Below are 24983 nucleotides of genomic sequence, written 5' to 3'. Positions count from 1 at the left end.
TTAGCTAGAACTTAATTGGAATTGGGATTGTACAAGGAACACAAATCATATTTTCAGAGAGTTGCAAGATTCATACTCATAATAGCAAACAATTTACCTAGATCCATGCTTTTTGATTTGCGTGACTTGATGATCTCCAGCTGTGCGGCATTTTCGTACTGCTTAGTGCGCTTTTCTGACATACTTTGCCGGGCAAATCCCTCCCTTTGAAAAGAGCCATCGGGGTCTGCATCAGCACTCAAGGAGCTGCATGAGAAGAAAGTAAAGTTAAGCAGGCAGTACTCAAGACAATTTGAAACCCATCATAAAAGTAATATATAAATTGGCATCAGATCAAATGACAAGAATTACCAATTTGAGCTTTTCTAAAGCATCTTAGCACTTGTCACTATTTTCCATGATATAGCTGCAATATGATCAATATTAGTTTGAAAGTTTTATAAAGAACCATTATTAGATGTAGTGCTATTGTTGTGTGTGCGCGTTGTTTGGACCCAAGTGTTAATATGAAAATGTCATCATCCTGATAATGAAATGGCAGCGATCCAATCTTGCAATTTATATTTACACAAATTGCACTCAATTGCATATGACAGCAATCCACGATTAAAAATACAAAGCCAATTCATTTCACCATTATATCTCAGTCAAGGGCACCACAATGGATTCCTGGATTGGTTAAGCACATGTGCACTGGGATCACTGTCACTCAATAACACCACTCCCCCTATATGGCTGCAGCAGGAACATATTTCAAGGCTTTCACTGCAATTTACCTTTAAGATGCTCTATCATTGTCTGGATCTTAATTGAAAATCGTGGGTGACTGAGAGGCAGAGTTTGGGTGAAAGGGTAATGGTATTTGCATTACAATTAGGGTGAACACCTTGCCATTCAATTGAATATATGTGGTGCTAATGAAGTCTTACAAATGTCTTACAGAGTCTTAGTCATGAAAAAAACTTAACCCCATATTACAAATAATTGGACTAAAGGCCACATTACAGGAAAACCTGCTTGTACTTGTTTACAAAACAGTTGTGATTTGGTTTGTTGAGCTCATTCAACACAAGAGCTGGTTCATATGTCACCGAGAGGCCGGCGTTAATATGTCACTCTAGTGTCAACCATACACAACATTTCCCATCCAAGCTCGGGCTGCCATGCAGGGGCCACATCCCGCTGACACAGGAAATAGAGAATGTGAGGAAGGATGAAAAAAATGACAGCATAGATGTATTATTCATTCACCCATCATCACTCTCGTTTCCCCCTCACATAACTCAAACTCTTCAACATACTTGTTTTACGTTTCAACAAGTGTATCTTTCTTGAACAAGACAGTTCGGACAGCAAAGAATTTGTTTTTCATTCATTCTTGCTGTTGTTATAAATGGCTACACGAAGTGACAAACCATTAAAGTAAAAATTAACTTGGCATGTTCAGCAGGATACCCACAAAAAGGCTCAAGGTAAAGTGGAACTTTAACATAGTTAGTAGTAAGATAAGGTTAACCATATCATAGAAAAAGAAACACCAAAAAAAAGGTTAAAATGTTTCCTAATTGCTACTAAAAACATGTTTATTGGCATTCGGACTGCATCACTCTATATTTAAATCAAGTTAATTGCAATAAGGGTAATAATATCAATGGTTATTTTAATTTTGAATTGAGAAAAATAGAACATTGAATAAAAACATGCCTCAAAATCACAGTTTGAAGGAGAGTATTATACATTTAATTAGTAAGATGGATATACAGTAATTTGATATACTGAGTAGGACTTGAATTTTTGGAGTACAAGCCATATAAAGAACACTCTATACTTTTGGGGGTAATAAATCTGATCCTTATGATGAATTATTAAATGAACCACATTCATTCATGATTCATTTATTTATTCATAATCCATTCCATTTATACTCAGCATGGATGCTGCTGGTGCTGGTGCCTATGTCAGCCAACTATCGGAACAGGCAGGGGAAATCCTGAATTGGTGGCCAGCTAATCGCAGGGCCGCTTGTTTGTGTGTCTTTTGAGAATTATATTTTTTTTACTAAAAATATCAAAATACATGCTTTATGTCCATGAATGCTAACCCATATGGACACAATGTTCGCTCAGCTTTACTTTTTTTAAGCAACATTTAAAAGCAATTTCCAACATTCTGAGCAGATGCTTCCATCTATGCTAAGCGCCCTGATGTCATCTAAAATTAACCAGCGTTGAGCATTGCGCATTGAGTGCATTTTAAATCAACATTTCCTGCCTCCATCTTCTCCAGGCAAGGATTTAAATATGTCACAGCATCCCCATAGTGTTGTTAAAATGCTAAAAGCTCTTATTATTTCCCCCTCTTACAGGACTTTTACTATTATTTCCAAAGGTAGTTTGCGCAAAATGTTGAAACAGAAGGTCACTAGGATACAGATTTGCATGGTTTGCATGCATAGTTTTAGTTCCAGTTGCTTTCATAAACAGGCTTAAACAGAAGCTAAAATAGATTATTCAGGTAAACAAAAAGTTGGGTTTCTGTTTGGTAAACACCATTGCTTATGCTGATATTCACCTGCACGGGAGGGCAAAAAAATGTACTACCACACATGGAGAGTCTCATGAAACATATGCAAGGTGAGGAGAAAAGAGGGAGCATGTATGACATGCTTGTACCAACGGCGCACCACAGAGACATAGTAAATATTCATGAAGCTAGAGGGGACCATTACCATTTCGGGGAAAACATACAGGCACATGTAATTCTTAGTTATAGAGTATTCCTGATGGCTGAGTCTATTAGCAGATCAACCCGAGAAGGCACACTGGCTGCAATATTAGCCTGAAAGTTTGTTCATGTCTATATGGAGCTTTTCCACTTTATATGTTAATGTGCAATATTGTTTACCACCCAATGTGTATCTAAACACCTGTGAGACCCAGGTCATCTGTGCAACAGAGTGTAAGAGCATATATACATATATATACATATATACATATACACACAAATATATATATATATATATATATATATATATATATATATATATATATATATATATATATATATATATATATATATATATATATATATATATATATATATATATATATATATATATATATATATATATATATATATATATATATATATATATATATATATATATATATATATATATATATATATATATATATATATATATATATATATATATATATATATATATATATATATATATATATATATATATATATATATATATATATATATATATATATACACACACACAGAAAAATATGTATCACCTTTATTTGAATTAATAGTATGGATGCTAAAGAAAAATTAGATGAGATTATTCCAATTCTCTTTGATTCATATCACACAATGGTGTTTTTTTTTGCACCACTCGGCATCCTGTTCTAAGGGAGAAAAACCTTTCACTCTATTATTCATCCAGATGAATCTTCTAAGCCACTTCATCAGACAGCGTATCTTATCTTTTTTCCTGTAAATCACTTGGACAAGGACCTTCCTGTTTGAATTCCGTTACACACTGTGACAGAGCGGTAGAATTAATGTTACAAAGCAAAAGCATCAATGCAGGCCACCAAACCAAATAGGAATAATTTTTAAACATGATTTATCCAGAGAAACCTAAAGTGGGACACTTTCTGAATTTCATTCTTTGATGAGTCACACAGAAGTAAAACGGAAGTGCCATATTGACCATTCTTTTCCCAATTTGTTGGTCTGAAAAGACAGCTACGGTTATAATTATTCCCATTAAAAATAGAGTGAGAGAGAAAGCTGTTAGTTTGTATGCCGTTTTGGTTCTAAAAACAAATGAAGAATAAAACATACAAACAACCAAACAGAGGCACGCACATCATTAGCTAGGAATGTCAAAAAAAAGGAAAGTAGGACAATCACAATCAAAAATTAAAACATACAAACTCCCTGACTACAAGAATGTTTCGAGAAAAGAGAGTTTTGTATTACAAAGTATTCGTTGTGGACCACATCCATTGCTTACTTACTATGCCTGTGTGAGGGAAGTTCCACTTTAAAAAAAGCGAAAGAGAACCGCATCAGTCACGAGGAGAATGCATTTAAGCACATGTGAGCATTTGAGTGAAAGGAAACATGTGCCTGCCAGTCTTCATGTGTGTGACTTTGACGAGATGAATTATTCACCATAACCTTGGGCAGTAGTACAGAGCAAACCTCTGCCCTGTGTGCAGGTACACAAGTGTTACTGCAGGAGAAGGTAGAGGAGAGAGTTTGTAGGAGATACAACCATATGGTACTGTCATCTGCTATGGGATGCTGAATGAATGTGAGAGGAAAGCTGAAGAAAGTTTAAAACAAAATAATGTATATTAAATATTAAAAATGATATGGTTGAAATAATCCTGAGTATTCTGATAATGGCAAAGGCACAATGGCAATACCATACAGTAGCTTTGGCCTTGATCAGTGGTGCTTAACACATCAATTGCCAAGGCAGTAGCAATGCCTAGACATAGGTGACTCTGAGCTTTGTCGGTGGCCCGGAAAAAAAGTAGTTGTCTTGGTGAAAAGTAGATCCTTAGCAAAAAAAGTTTGAGCACCCTTGACGTGGAAGCATTGACATTGCATTTAAGTTTTGGATGTTTCAGTTTGTTTTACAGATAAAATGGCTGCTCATAGCTCAGCAAACTGTAACTCCAACATAAAGCATAACAGCATAAATGAGCTTGAACACCATCACATCACTCCACCTATCTAATTTCCCCTCATAGCAGTGGTTGTGATTGAACAAGGAAGGAAGAATAAGACCTTGCTCACCATTCATTTTGACTGGGCAAGTCATGAATCCATGGAACTGTGCCTCCCACAAATCCTAGGTCCTCATGAGAACTTGATGATGATTCGTCTGAGAAGTGGGCAGGAAGCACGGACGGCCTGTCATCCTCTATCAGTATAATGTCATCTTGAGGCATGTTCACAGTGGGAGAGAACTGGTATTTACCTGGAACACATGGGCAGAATGGATCAGGCAACTTGTGTGAACAGAAAAAAAAAAGATTTATAAGTAAACTGTGGATTTTCAGTAGAAAATTGATTAAACATTTAACTCTTTCCTCTAAAACATTGCATATGAGGTACAGTTTTATCAAGCTGAATACCAACAGAAACCCAAACTAACTTCTACGCCAAAATACCAATGTCACTTTAAGCCCGTCAAGATTTTTAAGTATGAGTTTCTCCTCAAGTATTCTCAGACGTGCAGCAGAAGAAGGGCTTTTCTTATTTGTATTCAGTCCCGCATGACCTTCCCTGTAGCAGACTTCTTTGAATTACCCCTTTACATCTACTCAACAGTCAAAGTCAATAGGAAATGTGCTGCATTGGCTGACACCCAATAGCAAGAGTGGCAGTAGAAGGGTTGTTCAGTCCTATGAGATGTCCAAATGAGGAGCAAGTCAGTGATTTTATCTGCAAGGTGATCAGACCACTGTCTCAACAAATGTCATAACAAGAAGTTTTTAAGTTGAAATGATGTGTCAAGTACAGAGTTCAAGCACGTATCTGAATACAATTAAACCCAGTCTTTTAGAATTCATCAATTCCTATGTGCTATGCAGTGTTTTCATTATCAGAGACATGTTGATAATTTAATTGCTGAGAAACAACTTTCTGTAGGTGTAAACAACAGAGAACAATATTTTCAATGCCAAAACTTCAAAATGATTCAAACAGGTATTTAATTTCGCAGGGTGCCAACAAATGACAGATGCTCGTTGTGGAAGTAATTTTCAACAGTAATTATTAAAACCACGAGGTGTGTAATTCAGTTCAGTTTGTTGTCGGAACAAAATAAATTAATAAGAGGGAAGTAAAGACACAGAACATCTGCGCGGCGATAAGGACTGAATGGCAAGTTCTACTCAAATTCACCCTAAACTAATAATAGAGTAAAATACATGCATATGTCTCATGGTGTCAGAGTAAGGTGACATGTTTGGAAATGAAAACTATGTGTGATAATTGATTCTTGTGGAAAGAATCGGGGGGTATTTAGATAGCAAACATTAACATATGAACGATTTCAAATGCCTGCAAACTCAGTACAGGTGAAATGAAGGCAATTTCTCACTTGGGCAGCTTGACAGCAAACCCTGGGTAATTGAATTCATAGGCACTGTAAATCAACATGGGGCAGCTAAACTCCAGGCAATTGTTGAACTCAGCTGGCTGGCTAGGGGGTTCAGTTTTGCTGGAAATTAATAATGATGTAATTATTGTGATGTTAGTCTAAAAAAAAAAACAAATGGTGTGGTGGTGCCAAAAACTATTACCTTAATATAAACAACAAATTAATAGAAAGAAAGAGACCTGCCCAACAGTAAACATGTCATAAAACTACAAATACACCTAGATTTGTCCTGTGTATTTGAGTAATTTCAAAATGTTCCCTTCAGAAAAAAAAACTATAGGACTACGTTCATTGGTAATTATTGTTCTCTGTTCATTCTATGCAATATGATACAATCACATATCTGGAAAAAGAAAAATAATTAAAGGCTGTGTTGATGCTTTAAAAATGTACAATAGAGGAAATGTGACTCACTCTTGGTACAATAGAAAAATGATTTTAGGTTGTTGTTTTTTTTTAATAACACTAACAATCATTATGTGTTTGTGGGTATTTATTCATGTATACAAACCAATGACTCCATTGCCTTTGGACATTTTTGCTACCAATGTAGATGTATTAAAATGTTTTAGGATGACAACCATAGCAAAACAAATATTAATGTGCAGTATCCTGTTTTAAAGTAACCCCCACCCAATAAAAGAGCAGGCTTATATGGGAATGAGAAAGCAATTTTAAGAAGCTTGTTGAGGCAGGATTTGTTATTATAGTATTTCCCTCCAGGGTGTAAAACTTTACCTCGGAGCTCGTCAAGAAAGTGTGGGAGTCTTAATGCAGGAAATAATGATCTTCCTTACTTTTTATAATCTGACTTTCTAGGTGAGAAGGTGACTAATTAGCAATTTCCAGCTTGATTTGAGAAACTGAAGATGGAGGTGCTGATGGGACACCTCAATCCTAATTCTAACAAGTTTCTGTTACAACACTTCTTTACAAAGTGTGTGTCATTAATTTATGTTTAGACTTGGGAACTTTGAAAAGAATGAGACTTCGGAGATGTTCTAATCTTGCCTGTCAATGGAGCTCATCACAGATGGAATTCACATTTTTCCCAACAACCTTCAGGACAGTTGTGGTCAGCTGTATGGAAGCGATTTAGTGATAGCGAAGAAGAAATGTTCTTCCTCCCTTTGGCAGCAAGAGCAGACACAGATAAATATGTTCTGTGGCTAGAGAACTATGTTCATTCCAATAGAGGAGAAATTAACTCCTATTTCTCTGTTTCAATCATGATGGTGTAGATTGAGCACAAAAGAATGAGGTCACCCTCATACAGTACTCGTCTTGGTTTGGAGGCCCTTCCAAATGTTTACATTAATACACCGTTAGATTGTGGTCTTCAATTTTCACCCCAGCATGTGGACTTGACACCTAGCAGCCCATTTCGGCTGGGCAGAACGGAAAGTAAAGCCGGTTGTGATAACAACCTTGCATTATAACCTGGCTGTCATTGTCACACTGTGCACACACTGGACATTTCATTGCACTTTGTTTTTCCACAATTTCTATTTTGTTCTATTTTTTTCTCCCAGAAACAAAAAATCCTATCATTCGACTCCCGAAAGGCAAAAGAGAGGGTGGTTAGAAAGAAGGAATGCAACTGAATTATCAGAAACTCATTTAATTTGAGCCGGGAGTCAAGCAGAACATTTCTCACTTCACCCCCTGCTAGTTATGGATCCAACCCAGAGGCTCGTGCACGTGTGACGACGAAACTGACAATATCACAGAATTGCATGGTTTACTGAAGAAAATAGGGAATTTGATTGCTTTTCGCTGTTAATATCTAGATGTGTGTTTGTGTGTGTGTTTATGTGTGTCATCGATACATAACACACACAAAAACACACAAAGGGACACACCCGAATGACAGCTCCAAACACCTCAGCAGAGATAAAGGATAAATTCTGCTGCAATCAATAATAGCAGTTGGCTGAAATGTCATGTCAGATTATTTTCTTGTGAATTACTGCCTGAAATGTAGCCAACTTAAAAAGCTTTATTTCTTTTTTTTTGTTTTTTTTTTAAACAATGCTTTGCCAGAGACATGTTTTGGTGAAAACAGTGTTCTCAGAAGAAGGATCATTACAATCCCCTGCCCACCATAAAAAAAAAGAATCACAGTTTTAGACCTCTTTGTAAACCATGCATAAAATGATACACAGTCTATTTTGCATGCAGATAAATAGATTCAGTGAGCCTACACTACCAAGCCTGCATGTCCAGCCTTTCTGATAATTTACCAGCTTTATACATCACGTTGAGTTGACAGTCAAGGGCCAGTGGCTGTGAGCATCATGACCTTGACAAGTCACATCATAAAATCTGGCACCCTAACTACAACTGCCACATCTCACACATACCAGGCAACATCAAAAGAATCAAATTGGGAGATTAAAGAGCTACTGCCTTTAAAATATTTTTTCTTTAAAGCTGGCAGCGAAACAAAGAGCAAAAAAAAGTGGACCATACAGAAAATAGAGTAGATGTCATATTATTCACATAAGCTATTGGAAGACTAGCCAGTGAAATAAATAAGCAAACTAAGAAGAAGAAAAAAAACAATCAATTTGGATTAATTTGATGTCGGAATGGGAGGCGTGGGTGATGCGTAGTGATGAAAGACCAGGAGGGAAAAAAAGGAGATGGGAGTCAAGGTATGGAGTTGATGTCAGGCCTATTGATCCGGAGGCTTAATTAACCATCAGAAGATTCTGTCTGACACAGCCTCTGATCTCATATCATCAGTGGCAGAGTGGCACCACTCTGACTGAACTTGTGGGTCTGATAGGCGTACAAATGAGAAGGGAAGGACTGCAAAAAGGCGAAGAACACTGACATCTCACAATGTCATCACATCTTCTGTATGTAACAGACACAAAGTCGAGTGCTTCAAGAACAGACGAACAAAGGAAGGGGAATACAAATACCAGTGAGCAATATGAAAAATATACTACTCTTATGAAAAGGATAATTTGAGGATGTTCAGGTTAGATGAAAATGTATAATTTCTTCTTTCATTAAAAAAAGGCTCTCCGTTTACCTGACATGTGCACATGAACGTGGAAAGAACATCGATAGTAAGATGACAGCAGTGACTTGTGGAGGATTGAATTGCCAATTCCAATACAGTCAAAGAGCTAAGATGTCAGCCAGTTGATGTCAGTTGGGCAGATTGGGAATTGGCTTGAGTGAAACCAGTCAGCAGTAGAGTTAACGCAGGGGAGATTAGTCATGACGTTAATCCCTTTGGGGCTGGCATTGTGAAACGTGGTGTGTACCTTGGGATACAGAGCTACGGAGGTGAGGATAAGGTTGTGAAAGTAGTATATTGGGGGGTTTAATAAAAGCTAGCAAGGACTATCATTAAAATTGTGGAAAAGGTACATTTACAGTCTTGAAATAGTAGAAATCCGGTAACACACAAATGATGGAAAAAGCAAAAATAGTCAAATTTGGTGTACTAATAGTAGTCACTTCTATAAATATGAATTGCATATTTTTTATATGTAGAGGATGGACAAATATAATGAGTATTAGAATTATTTTATGTATCCCTTGTTCGGCTTTTGCAGAGCTAAATATAACTCTCCTTTCTACTTGTTTTTGGGGCACATTACATTTCTAAAGGAGGCAAAATTGTTTGTACAATCGCAAGTGAAAATGAAAAGTTAAGATGAATGAAACCAGATAATATTCCCCAAAACACCTCAGAATACCTTCTCTTTCTTATCACATATCAATAAATACAAGTGAACCACTTCTATTGACACCTAAACAATTGTTCATATCAATTTTGATCATATAAGACAAATATATTTTAGTTGACCGTGATGTTCTACACCCCAGGCCCGTGCTTATCTTATAAATGTGTGGTAGAGTGTGTGAAAAAAATATTGTTTTACAATATGACTCACCAAAGTGTCCTACTGATTTTGGTGATGGAGTGGATGTATGGTTGAAGCCCTCAAAAGTCTCATATAGGGAGTGGGAGATCCGGCGCTCATGGTTATCCTTAAGGCTGGAAGGTTTTATAGGAATGCCATGTAGATGTGGGATACCAGGAACCTCCTGCAGACAAATAAGACACATTATTGATGATGGACAGTCACCTGAAACCTACTACCATTCCCCAAATTATGATGGCAGTTGCTCAGCCTGTGAGGAATTCACCATTTCAATTTCTAACACAATTCTGTTCTACAAATCACATTAGAGGAAATGATGTTAGCATGTGTCAATATTGTTTGATTTATTTGATTAAATTATTGGGGTGGGCTGACCTAAAGAAAAGAAAAGATCTCCAATGGGTCATTGAGTTATGTTTATTTTGGTAGTAGTCCTGCTGTAGCTAATGTAAAGTGATTTATTATATACACAAACTATATTTTAGTACTGTTTTCAATTTTTATCAAATAGAACGTAAAAAAACTGAATGGTTGGGAATATCCACAAAGATTTATGGGGGCTACAAAATCTAGATCGCTGTGACTCTAAAACTTAAGCATGCTTTAAACCAGGAATCTCTGGATAATATCAGCATCAAGTAAGACAACAATAGTCATAAAAAGCATGGCCAAAAAAAATGTGAGAGGAAGATCAAGAAAGGAAATATTTGGCACTATGTTGAAAGTTGTAAATTGCATGTTTAAGTAAAGGTTCAGGAAAATATAATTGTTGCCACTTTAAGACTCAAGGGAGTGACACACCTGACTAAAATTTGAGAGACAACTACTGGACGATGACCTTTTAGCTTTACAATGTTTAATGAATTTGAAAAAACTGCACAATACCTAAAAAATATTGATGGCAGAGAAGAGGGAATGACATTGAGTTTGTGCATTAAACGAATGCCTGGGTCAACACATATTGTATAATGGATAATATAATCACTGCCAATGGCAGCAGTCATAAATACATGCCCCTGCCTAGATGGCTGACATTCAGTGAGGTTTTAAATCTGTAAAATGAAGATTTATTTGACATGCTTGACATCCTATCACTCAATCTCGTCAGACGGTAGTTTGATATGGGAAAAAAAGGTAAACAACCAGATCTATACTATAGTATATTCCACCCAGCTAAGAATATCCAGACAAGAGAAAAAAAAAACTCATTCATCCATCCATCTATTTGTCTTGCATTCATTCATCCATCCATCTATCTGTCTTGTGTTCAGGCATCCATCCATACAACCATCCATCATCTGCACAGCTTATCCTCACAACTGTCTTGAGATCTTATCCTAGCTGACAATTTGGCATGAGGTGAGCTACACTGTTATCTACTTTCAGTCAATTGCAGATAAATAGTACCTGTAAGAAGAAATAAATTATATTTCATGAAGCTATTCACCTTACAGATTCCCTAATTTGTAAACACATTTTCTTGTGGAAACAGATAAAGATGGTGCAGAGGGAAAAAATACACGTTTGGGTCCCTAGTTTCACTTGAGTCACTATTCTCCGCACGCTAAAACTTGACAAGGTTTGCTATTTTCGGACATTTACCACAAAAGCTGTCTTGTCCAAGAGACGGGTCTGAAAAAATTATTAAGCCAGAGTAGTAATCAAACATTTAGTTATTCACCAAGAGGGCTCCTTTCATGGTTGCATTATTTAGCGCAAGCATCAATTAGCCACATCTCCAGCTCTAGGAAGGCTGTTTGCAGAAACTTGAATGATTTTTTTCCCATTTATTTGGATCCCACAAAGGCAGATGGGTGGGGTCAGTCAGCATTGTGATCAAATCATGTAATGTGAAAAGCAGAGATGCAGTGCAAGGAGCTGTTTGTCTGTGTATTATAGTAACAAAACTATGTTTAATGTGCATTATCCTTAGAGACTTATTGAGGAAGAAGTCAACTATAACTGCAGTTGATTCCATTTACAGTACCATTTTTACCCAATTATGCATGTATTACTGATATTTCTGCGGGGCAGTGTTCTTTGTAAAATCATAGACAGATTGCTCTAGTCTCTGTCAGCATTTCCCTGAGCTTCCGTTGAGATGTAGGAAAGGAAAGCGAGTGTTGACAGAGAGTCTTAAACTGTCACCTAAGGCTAATAATGTCAAGTCTGTTGCCATTTACTGGCCTTGTAGCTGATTTCCAGCTTGCTGCCAGAGCCTTAATCCAGTCACCTCTGCCATAATGTTGTAATTACAGTCCTAAAATGCGACATCTTGCCCCGGGCAGAAGCAGCATCTCTACAGGCAAATATGCCCCACTTTCATTCGTTTCATGACACCTATGCCTTTTAAGCAAAACTTCAATCCACACACTCACTGAACATACATTTTTGGTTGCATTTACTGGATTTTACTATTCCTATTATAGTATCAAGAGACATGTTGACATCAAGCAATGCATTAATTCAAATTGGCAATTCTACTTGTATATGTACAAGAAAAGAAAACATTTTAAATTGCCTTTGGATTAACTGAAAAAAAGTGTTTTACTATCTGTTTTCATAATGTATGGACACAAAAATACTATGCTGTCTATGCTATCTGATAGAAACGTTTCACTAGTGTAGTACTACACTAGGGCCGAGAAGACCTCTGAACGACCAGATTCAATATATTATTTCTCAATTGGTCCTATTGAGTTTCCCGTGCTTCGCCTAAACGAGTTAATCCTCAGAGAGCGGGCTGGGAATTCATGGGGCGGGAGCACCAAAATGGTATTTCTGATACTCTGCTTTTGCTATTTCCAACAATAATGTCACAACAGATTGCAAACTGAATCCAAAAAAAATAATAGGACTTTAACCCGTTTGACAAATATATACCTGAAACCACAACAAGCAGATTAGTATTGTATTTAGATTGCGGAAAAGAGAAAACAAAACAAAAAACAAGTACACAAACACTGTCACTATCGTTGTCTGCATTGCATAGTGCTTTACTGAGTACAAGGCATGTGAAGGGTTTTGTCTCTATATGTGGCCTGTGATTGATCAGTCTAGAGTGATGTCTGCCACTTGCCCTTTGCTGGCTGCAATAGGCTGCAGCTCTGCACAACCGTGACAGGATAAGCAGTATATATATAGAACTTGATTGATGCAAAACCAGTACGGAATGTCCATTTAGGTAACAGTGATGTTGTCATGGTTACCTGAATTGAAGAAAGGCTTTGGACATTGTGTGCAGTTTTGTACGAGTGTCGATGTGATTGCAATAAATAAATTCAGGAAAAACAATAACAAACTGAAAATATCTCAATTCAAAAGGGAAAAAACGTATTTGAATAATAGGAGAAGCAGTAAAGAAAAGGGAAAAAATATTTGAATATTTGTCAAAAACACAATACTCCTTATGATAATAAATGCATTGTGTTAGCCAGTATTACATCGTTATAAGTTATTCAGTAACAGTGGTCAGCTCAATACTGATAAAAGCATAATTTACTAAACCAGGGTTTTGATTGATAGCTCTCTCCAGGTTTTATCGATCAGTTTCTCTCTCGTCTGCGAGTACGTCCTTTGTTAGGGGGAGCAACTTCCTTCCCCCTTGTCTCTTTACATAAATGTTTCCTGACAGACTCCAGGGCTGTTGGACTGCATCACAAACAAGCCGCAAGTCATAGTCTAACAACACTAAGTTTCTGTTGATTACTGCTCCTCACAGACTCCCTTCATTCACATAATAGCCAACCGAAGTGTGGCTATGTGGTCTATAATAACCCCCTTCTAATTTTATTAAAAATGATATATGCCTAGTCAAATTATTATTTCAAAATATTTGAGTTCATAAAACCCATTTGACAGTAGTGCTAAGCAAATATGTTGAAAAAACAACCAAAATATGATGTTAAAGAATGTTGAGAATGTGATATCAGACACAAGAGATGAGCGATGAAGCTGGGTTTATGCCCAATGTTGAAGTTCTGACTAATGGTGGCAGACAAAAAGCAGATGGAGTCAGTTTGTCAATAATGTCTGTCAGTGCAGGAGATCTCTGACATTAAATAACACCGCAAAAGAGGGGACAGGAATGGGTTTATGTGCTGTGGTCGATTTAAAATCAGTGCCAGCACAGAGCATATTCATTATCAGGCTGTCCACTTTCAGATAGATACATGTGTGATTAATGGAGAGAAATGAACTGTGGCTGTGTGACAGACATTAAATGATGCTTAAAAAAATAAACACATTTGAAATCTATGAAATAAATACATGTATGTAAAACAAAAAAAAAAAAAAAACATTAATAGGGGGCTTATCCTTTAGGAAAATATGTGTTTGATGAATTAAATACTATGTCACAAATTCAGTACATTCACGGGACTATCAGTCAGAATAAAGTGAAATGCAGCTGTAATAAAATGACTGGTTTTACATTTCAAGGCAATAATTTCAATCCAAATTGCTACATAAGCAAAATCTCCAGATGTCAAAAACAGACTTTTTGAGGAGCAAGAGTTTGAGTCACAAAAACGTTATCTGCTTTGAAAAGGGTCTAAGAAATAAAACTGAAACAATCACGATATGAACATAAAAATTCATGTGTGATGTGTTAACAGAATAATAAAAAAGTAATAATGAAAATGTATTCATGTTTTTTGGTTAACAAAAGAACTGTTCATTAATTTTATCAATCCAACAAATTACATTTCTCCAGTCTGCACTGAAATTGGTTTAATTTTTTTTGTCTACATCATGTCCCGCTGTACTTTATGAGCAGGAACAATAATTGCTATAGATTTAATATAGTCCAACTTTATCAATAAGCAAATGTTTACAAAAAAGGTAGTGACTCATTCACTTTACTTCAGACTTCCATTCAATGTCATTAGAACAATTCTTTGTTGTTGCTATATTATTGATTGTCAAGCCAATAATATTATTTTATATTTTAACTAGAATAGGTGCAAGTACAATGTGAAATAACCATCTTAAAACCAAAATACCTATAACTTAAAATAAATGAGTATTTATTTCTTACAGATACAATGAATTTGAAGGAGCAAGGAATAGTTATGCTAAATGCAGGAAAGTGATTTTAAAAAATTAAAATAAATTAAAAATATCCATTATAGGACTTATCTTTTATTGAACTTGGAACGTCAAAGCAGCATGGACTTAAAATAAATGGAATCGAAATTGCTTCTTCTGAATTGTGATTTAACTTTAACACACGTGACAACATATTAATAGAACAAAGATAGAAAGAAATTAAGGGCCGCATGAAGCAGCCATGCAATTATGTTGCTTCAAACGAATTGCCAGTGACCAATCATCTTCCTTGACTATCTCGGGCACTGAAGTAGTAGACGTGCCACAGGAGACAAAAAATATTAATAATAATTGTTCTGTGGGAAATATGGCATAGTGTCTGTGTTTAAGATGGTCTCGAGTGATTGAAATACACCAATCAACAAAGTTCTCTCTATCTATATATCATTCTATATACATATTTAATTCCTTTTACTTTAATCTCGTTATGATTGAGTTCTATCCTTGGTTGGCAGAGTCCCTTGACCATTATTTGATTATTTATGAGTATAGTCTATGAGTTTGACTCGTTAACATTAATCAGACTGCAAAATATGAATGAATAAGAAAAAAATGTACACAGAAGCACCAAAATTATGAACAATAAGCCCCTCTCAAATCCTTAATCTGGGTGTATACACCGCATAGGCTGAAAACATCCCAACTTGACCTTCACCCGTCAATCAAATGCATGCCGATGGCTCATGCAATGTCTGTAGCGTGAGCCACAGGCTTAAATAATGTGTGCCTCACTATTTTCGCTTGTGGACCTTTGGCAGGGTCGTTCCAATTTGCAACGCCTTAGTCCATGAACCAAATATGGCTGCACACAAAAAAACAAAACAAAAAATCTGAAGCCTAAATTATCTCTTTTTTTTCCAGGAAACTAAGAGCATTTATCAAGATTCTCTAAATTGTATTTATGTTGTTACTTGTAAATACCCATTCAGGATCAGAGTGTATTTTTATTTTGCACATTGATTAAAATGTGTTGTTATATGCTATACTTTAACTTTTGCACATTGATTAAAATGTGTTGTTATATGCTATACTTTAACTTACACACCATTAAGTGTGACATTTTATTTACATTTCAATAATAATTATTCTGCATCACTGGCTAGAAACAGAAGGCACAGAATAAGAGTCAGTTCTTTTTGTATTTATGTATGTGTGTCTGTGCATGTTTGTGAGCAGTTGATATTCTACTGTGCACAAAAACAGATTAAAACTACAAAGATATGTTACATTGCTCTGTTCCACAACATCTGATAGTTTAGCCCGCAAGGCCAACCAGTGATGAAATCAGTGTAATTTTCACGGAGTGAGGAAGCCTGGATCTGCCGCACCCATTGAGGTTCCCTCTCTGACGCATTGGTGTGTGCACCTCGACTCCTATCCCCTGCAGACATTGATGGATCTGATTCATTTCAATGGTGGCCTCCAGTGCTCAGTTGCCTTCTGCTGGGTGACAGTGGCAAACTGCTTGTGGTTCCCCATATACTATCGGCCTGAGCAGGGATCCAGCACTGGGTATAATGGTTGTTGGAAGAGAAATTTTGATTTGTGAATCAGATCCACCTCTGATCTCAAATACTTATTTTACCCCCTACTTTTGAGCACAATGAAAAAAAAATAGCACCAAAGCATCATCTATGAAATAACCTTTTCGGACACTTGCTTCATGCGTGTAGTTATCTCTGACTGTAATTTGAAGGACAAAATTTAAAGTACCGGCTACACCAACTCATTATGAAGCAGCAGAAATGTTTAAGTAACAAGAGATGCAGAAGTAAATGTCGAATTTAACACTAGCTTTTAGAGTTAGAACTCCTTAAGTGAATACAAAATGTGGAAATTCTGGCTATCAAACCTTTAAGAGATGTTGACCTTTCTGCTTGAAAGAGGAAATGAGTGACTTAATTTCAGTATTACAGGAGCGAGGTAGTGTTAGGTTAGTATGTGAAGCCAATGTAAAAGACTGCAGGGAACCAGCCAACAGATTTTTTTTCTTTTTATAATTTAAAGCATTGGTACAAACAGCTACTGAATATAAGTTTGACTACAGATAAAATATTTCTTCAGGTCTATCCTGCAGTGTTTTTTGCAAAGCTGACAATCATAACCCAGGGAAGGGGTCTCTTAGATATCAGATCAAAGGCCCACTTTGGCCAAAGTAAATCACACTAAGGATGAAAAAAATGTAAATCACTGTTGCCTATCTCACGGAGGGAAATGAGACTTTTTGAAGATTTGCATGTTTTTTTTTGGCTAAATCTAGTGGTTATCCCCGAGTTATTTCACAGCTTTAAAGTCTACAAAAGGGATAGAAAACGGTCAGCTAGGATCGCTTGTCCTGAGAAAGAAGCTGTCACTCATGAAGTGGAAATTCAGCTATCACTCATCTTCACTCATCTAACGCTCCGAATTTTGAATATTTCTAGAAAAATAGGTTCAACTGCAACATCAAAAATTAAGTGACATTTAAGATTCCACTAACTGTTGCATATTTATATAATATTTCAATGTGAAATGTTTGTGTGTGAAGTCTGTTACAAACCTTTGATGATGTCAAACAATATGAATAAACTTGACATGGATATTAAGTAAATGCTTCAACAAATAGCCTTTCTTTCAAAAACCAAGGACATTTTTATGCGGCAATAAGTGTGCTTATAACCTCTTTAAAAGTTTCTATCAAAACTGACTACCAGGTAACATAAATCATTAATGCATGCACTGTGTGCTTAATGTAGCTGTTAAGGTACCTCTGTGTTTTGGGCAACATGCCGGGCTACAATGAGCTGGATCATTCCTCGTTTGTTGCCTTCGACTGACATGGATTTCCGCAGGGTTTCCATTGCTTCCTGGTTGGTATTTCCTGCCAATGACTCCCCATTGACTGCAATGAGTTGGTCATTTATATGTAGACGGCCATCCTGTAGATAAATTGTCTCAAGGTTAATGCTGTAACTCCTTATGACAATCGACCGAGTAAAAAGTGGGAACTTTTTGACAATTCAATGAAATGAAGCGTGATGGAAGAAATATATTTTGTTCATATTAAATGACACCTTTAAAACTGAAACAATTTTTATTTCTTAATTTCTTAAAAGCTGCTGTTGAGGTCCCTCATGAACTGCTGCAATATTATATATCTACACATACACACACAGTAATATTTTGGTCCTTACTTGTTTTGAACTTGAATATGTTTGTGTTGCAACACAAAATGGGAAAATAGGTCGTTACTTGCCTTGCTGGCAGCGCCTCCATTGATGATGGATTTGACAAATATGCCCAAGTCGGTGTGATTCTCCTTGGATCTGTTTCCCTTGACGCTGACACCAAGGCCTGCTGAACCAGAGTCGTTGAGCGGGATCTCAAAGGTCATGAACTCCCGTGCAACATCAGAGGTCAACACCAGGTCATCATCCCCCATATCCTGTAGAAATGCAGGGAATATTGGTAAAAACAATTTAAACAAAGGATAAATCTTACGAACACTGTAGCACTCATCTATCAAGGAGTCTGTATAATTTTCCAAACCCATAGACGTTTATTTCTAAGCATATTGCATTCATGACTGCTCACATATTATATATATACAACTGGATTCCCAATAAATACCACCGCATAAATCACCACAAACCAAGAACACTATATATGAACTTTACACACATAACCATATTATTTTTCATTAAACAAGAAGAAAAAAGGTTAACTCAAGAGAACCATTTAGGAAAAATGGTAACGAAGTGGGCTTCACCAAACAATTGAACGCACTTTCTCATTTGTGAGATGAACGTAGTATAAGAAAACCTAGCTCTCGACTATTAAAGCAACACCCAAGATTTCAAAGGTCACTAGTTTTATTCTTTTTATTCATTCATTCATTTTCCGAACCACTGATCTTCACAAGGGTCACTCACGATGGATGCTAGAACCCACGGCACCAGAACTGTGATGCCGATGTGCTAACCACTGGGTCGCCTGATTCTTTATAATCCAATTTAAAGTAAAAAAAGATACAGACTACTATGTAATTTGTTGCCTAGTCCTTGTTTTCAAATGTGGACCTTTGCAGTTCTGAGATGTCATGATGGGACCAGATAAAGTCCATTTCAAGATTAATGGCAGTGGGAGCAATCAAACCCAGAGACCTCACTGCAAGACCTATTTAAACTGACTCGTATCAGCACACAAGCATGTACACACAGCCAGATGGATGGCCGCCAGGTGTGCGCCCCTCACAGCTGCTTGGATAAAGTGTTAAGCACGGGGAAGAGGAAATACAGAGCATAAGGTGTCTTTTTCCCCTTCCTCTATGGGCTGAGGAGTTATTAGGATGCAACAGTGCATTCAGGTGAAAGCTCTTTTGAGCGCCGCCAATATACCAGACAGTCTGTCTTTTTGTCTTGTACTGTTTGGTTTTTCTGTTTCTGTTTTCTTTCATTTCAGTCATGTCTGGCCCTTCTGCTGCTTTGGCATATAATCAAAAAGTTAAAATACTAGAATAATTCAACACATACTGTCACTGAACATTATAATATTAAAAAGCTAAAACTCTATGGAGCCTGACTTTTTGGTTTGTATCGTGGCTGATGAATTATAATTGTGGACTCAATGCCTGTGTTGCCTGTGGATTACAATTTGGCCCACAGAGGCCATTCAGACTACAGGCTTTATTCAGCCTGTAGTGTACTGTGGCACACTTACGCTTTAAAAGTATGTGCGTGTGTGTGTATGTGATTGAGCGCACAGTCTTTCTACAAAGATGGCAGAAAAACACAAAGCCGTGTTCCGGGAATAGTGAGCGGACACGGAGGGAGAGAGAGCGTTGAAACATTTTCATTAGACAGAAAATAGTGCTGCAAGGCCGGAATGAGTATGTCAGGCTGCCTGACAAGCCCCGCTGCATCAATTGAACCCATCCCAATCCGTAACAATAGCTCAGAAATCTGCTGTTTAAAAGTGTATGTATACATGATGACAGGTATCTACCATATTGATGTACTATAATGTAAACCATTGGTTATGTAATGTCATGCAGGTCATGTATTTAGAGGAAAGTATATTGAATCCCAGCGACAACCATTCACTTTGTTTTATTTTTACGGGGGTGTTGGCATGCAACAGGGTGAGCAAATGGGTCTCTATTTTCTCCAATACAAGATGTTGTTCAATAGTCTAGGAAAAAAATCCTCACTTCTTTCATCTGCTTAATTGGGCTTTTTATTTTGTTTTCACCTGATTTCACTCGTCACATGCGAACGAGGTGTGTGTTGAACAGGTGTGAGGACGCAAGAGCAAGTTGGAGGAGGGAAACAGGCAAATGAATCACAATTAGTTCTTTTCACACAAAGTCTGAGTTCTCTGCACCTCAATGACTAAAACAATTAACACTGCTGGAAACTTCTCTTCACACTTGGCCTAATTTGGTGACATAAAGGTCATTGGAAATAAATTCAAAGAGCCTAAAAGAAGTCAGCCATGGGTGTAATTGCAAAATGTGTGATGAGTATTGTCACACAAATTCCTTCAGGCTCTGAAATAATTTATAACAAAGGGCTTCGATAATATGCAGAAATGTAAAAACAAAGCGTTTTTTAGTGAAAAAATAGATAGAACGCAAGCAAATGTGTGAATATTGTACATTCCAAATTGAAATCTGAGCAGATTGGCGTCTGAACTTTCAGATGTAGTGTAGTAATCCTGCTTCAAATTAATTCATAACATAATAAAAGGCATTTTTTCCAAAGAGAGAAAGGAATCTGGTGGTCTGACGAGTGGCGTAATAACCATAAATTATGATCCATAAACACCTCATCTGCAGTTAAGGGAGGCTAAAAGAATTGATATGATATGTCCAACCGCACATACACTCTTCAACCTGTTATGGGTTGTTGAAATAGAGTATCCTCTTTTGGGAAAAATAAACTGCCACCACAAGTGGCCTTTAACAACCTTGTTTGTCAGCATGCCACTATGTTGCACTACACCCTCCCATTCTTTGCACTGACAGCAAACATGATTACAGAAACAGATGCTGAAAAGTGCTAAACAATAGCAGGTGGCATTGACACTTCAAGCTTGGAAATCGTTAGGCAGGCTGGCATTCCCTTCAATGGCACTTGAAGGGAATATCTTTGATTATGAAATCGCTTTGGTCATGTTTCGGGAAAAAACAGGGTGCAAACATCTATCTTTTGATTCTATAAAGATAATAGGAGGAAAACTAATCATATAGACTTGTTTCATCCAACCTTGTATGTACACTAGACTACGACCTAAACTTTTCAATCAACTCAGAACAACAGAAGAACGAAGAAGTGAAGTTTACTTCACTCATCGCAACAACAACAACACAAAGAGTGCATTTATTTTATTATTCTATGATTTACTTTTCAGGTCTTTGGATCCGGATACGATTATAAATGAAAATATTGATGATAGCTGGAATGATGAACCTAAAGTTTCCCTGAGGAAATTAATGATGATTGAACTGAAATTGATGAATTCCTGTACAATATGGCTTCCAGCATGAGTTGAACTAACTAAATAAACCAATCTTGGGTAAAGAAAAAAGTCAAACAAAGCGCTTAATTTTAAGTAAAGCTTTACTTTTCATCTTGCCATCTAGATTTAGAAATTTGAGCTACCAAGAGCATTAAGTCATGACCTTTTGATACAATTTTACTCATCATCGTCCCACTTTTAAGATATATCTTGGGGATTTTAAACAAGGGTACCAGAGTTGGCACTTATGAAACGGGTCATTAACCTTCTATAATTACCAGCATTGCTGTCATGAGTTTGTCTGACGCATCCTCAGCATTCACAGAGGCCATATATTCATCTGTCACATCAATCAGAGGCTGGTATTAATTGCTCAATTAAGATTCTCATTGCTTGGCAGATATAGCCACTAATGGATCAGTGACAAGTGTGATATGATCATAAAAGAGGGATTTTAATGTACTGTTTAATTGCTCGTGTGTGGACCAGACTGTTAGAACAGAGACTCACTAAGCCCATTTGTTCACCGCAGTTGAGATTGTCAATGAAATAATAAATGAAATACAATATGGTAGCTAAATTATATTTCAGTAGTGGTGTCAACATACAGCCCGCGGGCTGAATGAGGCCCAGTAGGGTTCCGTCATTCATACTCTACATACAGAATAAAATGCTTTTAATTATTATTGTTTTCTTCAAAATGGGCAGCATAAAACCTGATTTTTTTGTTGCATGATTGAATGTGTTTTTCAGTCTGAAACGACAGATCCCAAGAAACCAAAAAACAATGCTCGTTTATTTTACAAAAAGCCATACAGGTTGAGAATCAGTGTCCAATCTTTCATATCATAATGGTGTTAGTGGCATTTTAAGTTTGGGTAAATGTTACATTATCATTATAAGTATTCTAGAACCTACATTTAATAAGCTAAAGTAAATTCCACTGTGTTCTTTGTAATTGGCATTCGGGGCTTTGGTCAGTCCCCTTCTTACTGAGAGAAAACATTTTGAAAAGCAATTGATAGCTATTTCAGAAAGTAAAAATATACCCCCCAGTGGTAATTGAAGTCATAACTAAAACATGCTGAGAGAGTGAGATAATCCTGCTGGTGTTGCACAAAGCAACAGTGAGAGGGAAAAAAAACACTTAAACCAAAGGATTATAGAGACGGATTTTCAGCACTGACATTTAACATAAGCAGGTATGTGTCAATCAGAAGAAAAAAAAGCAACCAGTGTGCAAATGTGTGTATGGCATGAAACACATGCTGTGTTTTGAAATATAATTGCTTTCTCTCTTATGCAAACATGCACATAGCAACGAAGGTTTTCCATATTTTTCCCCCAAATAACTGTCATTTCCAGAGCTTTGCCCTCTTTATCTGATTTTTATGAACATACTTGTAGGGATTATTGAGATTTGTGAAAGCAGCGCTGGGGAATGTGTGACAGGAAAAGGGAGAACAAATAACAAGAAATGTGAGCGGAAGAGAAAAAAAAACTAATCTCCTGAGGAAAGTGATGAAAAATATAACTCACAGTTTAGCTCAGCTTGGAAAAGTTGGCTAAGAAAAATCAAAGACAAAGGAGATTATTTGACTGTCTCTTCCACGACAGGAGTTTCTCTAATTCATTGTCACGCATGAGGAGCTACCAGAAGCACGGCAGCCATGCTCAAATGTAACGGTTAGGTATGGACATCAGTTATTGTTGAACCCAAAATACAAAAGAGAATCCTTTATCATCTAAGATTGAAAATACATCTATGTAATAACCACATCATGCTAGGGGACTATTCTATTATATAGTATAGAGTGGGAGTGAGGTTTTGACATCGAGGGTCTCTCGTCTGCAAGGGTGCTCTGACAAGCAAGCCTGCTGTCAGGGCCACATAGTTTTGACTGGACGAGGGCAGGAGCCATACCATCTGGTTTGCAACAGCCAAAGTCACCCTGCATGGAGTATCCATGTGTTGGGTGTTGCCCTCATGAGGAATATGTCTGTATTTTTTGCATGCCTGATTGTCAGGCCGATAGATGGGGATACCTGCAACCACATCAGCAGGTTTCGATTGTTTTGTATATGTATTCCCCATCACATTCCGGGTGTTTTAATTCTAGGGGAGGTGGGTAAGTTAGTCAGGCATTAAAACACCAGCTAAAAAAAGAATGTGATTGTGAATATATTTAGTTTTAGCTTGAAAGTGTGCCCTTGCTTTAGGTGGAAGTGTTTGGGGCATTGCTGATGGAGGGGAGTTGGCGAGGTGTGTGTGACCGCAATATTTCACAGTAACACTCTCTGTTTGCTTTATGTTTAGAGGTGATAGCTAAGTACTGACCACTTCTCGAGGCAGCAGAGGGTCATCCTGGCGACTCACGATAAGGTTCACAGTCCCACCCATAGGTGCCGCTCGGAGTAGAGTCACCACTTCTTCTTGAGTTTTACCATTCAAATCTACTCCACCAACCTGCATCAATAGATAGGACAAATTCACTGTATAAAGATCCAGAAAAAACATTGAGGTGTGATTGACAGACTCTATACTACAGTCAGCATTTCAAGTATACAAATTGATCATTGTCATTATAATTTAAAGCTGGATAGTATACCATGAAATAAAAATGAAGGCACAGAAATCAGTAACATTCCTAATTAGTAAATGGAAAGGGGAAAAAAACCTATGTAATCTATGTAATAATATATCTCCTGAATAATATATAGGGTTGGCTTAAGATGTTTTAATATTCCTACCTCCAGGAGACGGTCTCCAGCTTTTAGTCTCCCATCTTGGATGGCGGCCCCTCGAGGGAGAATGTTTTTAACATAAATGGGGGCACTTCCAGCAACAGGAATATCTCTGGATGTAATGCTAAACCCAAGACCTTCGGGACCTATAGAAACATACAAGTATAAACAGTATCTGAGCATTTGAAAATAATGTCAGGCGGGCGATGAATATAAAGTGTTAAAATAAAAATGCAAAAATAAAGAAGTAAAACAAAACTCAACTGTGAATATTTTTAAAGGATAGACTTTAAATATGGTATTGTTTGATGGCCCTTCCATTTGTATACATACATGCCTAAATTCAGATTTATTTGAGTTTTTCCAGTGAATTTCACAACCCCAATTTGACAAAACATTTGTGATAAATTCAGTACAAATCCTCTCTTGGTTTTAGGACTGTGACCTTTCAAAATGAGCAAATGAATATGATTTGCTGGTTGAGGACCAAAGGGGTAAATACAATAACTGATAAATGAGAAGTC

General features: G+C 36.9%; 1 protein-coding gene across 4 annotated transcripts in view; it reads right to left on the bottom strand.

Moving 5' to 3' along the window:
* The window catches only part of LOC144209268 (partitioning defective 3 homolog), a 234425-nt gene that overhangs the window by 140089 nt on the left and 69353 nt on the right, over positions 1-24983 (bottom strand). For all 4 annotated transcript variants that reach the window (XR_013329067.1, XR_013329066.1, XM_077735472.1 and 1 more), the window contains 7 exons: positions 24466-24605; positions 24053-24181; positions 18452-18640; positions 17964-18134; positions 10117-10270; positions 4828-5011; positions 98-246 (listed from right to left, as the gene is read on the bottom strand). Coding sequence is in view for 2 of the 4 variants with exons in the window: in XM_077735472.1 (XP_077591598.1) it covers positions 98-246; positions 4828-5011; positions 10117-10270; positions 17964-18134; positions 18452-18640; positions 24053-24181; positions 24466-24605 (1116 nt within the window). In the remaining 2 variants the exon portion in view is untranslated. The remainder of the gene's footprint in view (positions 1-97; positions 247-4827; positions 5012-10116; positions 10271-17963; positions 18135-18451; positions 18641-24052; positions 24182-24465; positions 24606-24983) is intronic.

The sequence above is a fragment of the Stigmatopora nigra genome, chromosome 16 (genome assembly GCF_051989575.1).
Source record: "Stigmatopora nigra isolate UIUO_SnigA chromosome 16, RoL_Snig_1.1, whole genome shotgun sequence".
Classification (NCBI taxonomy): Eukaryota; Metazoa; Chordata; class Actinopteri; order Syngnathiformes; family Syngnathidae; genus Stigmatopora; species Stigmatopora nigra.
The sequence above is the reverse complement of the archived record's forward strand: the minus strand, read 5'-3'. Positions and strand labels throughout refer to the sequence as shown.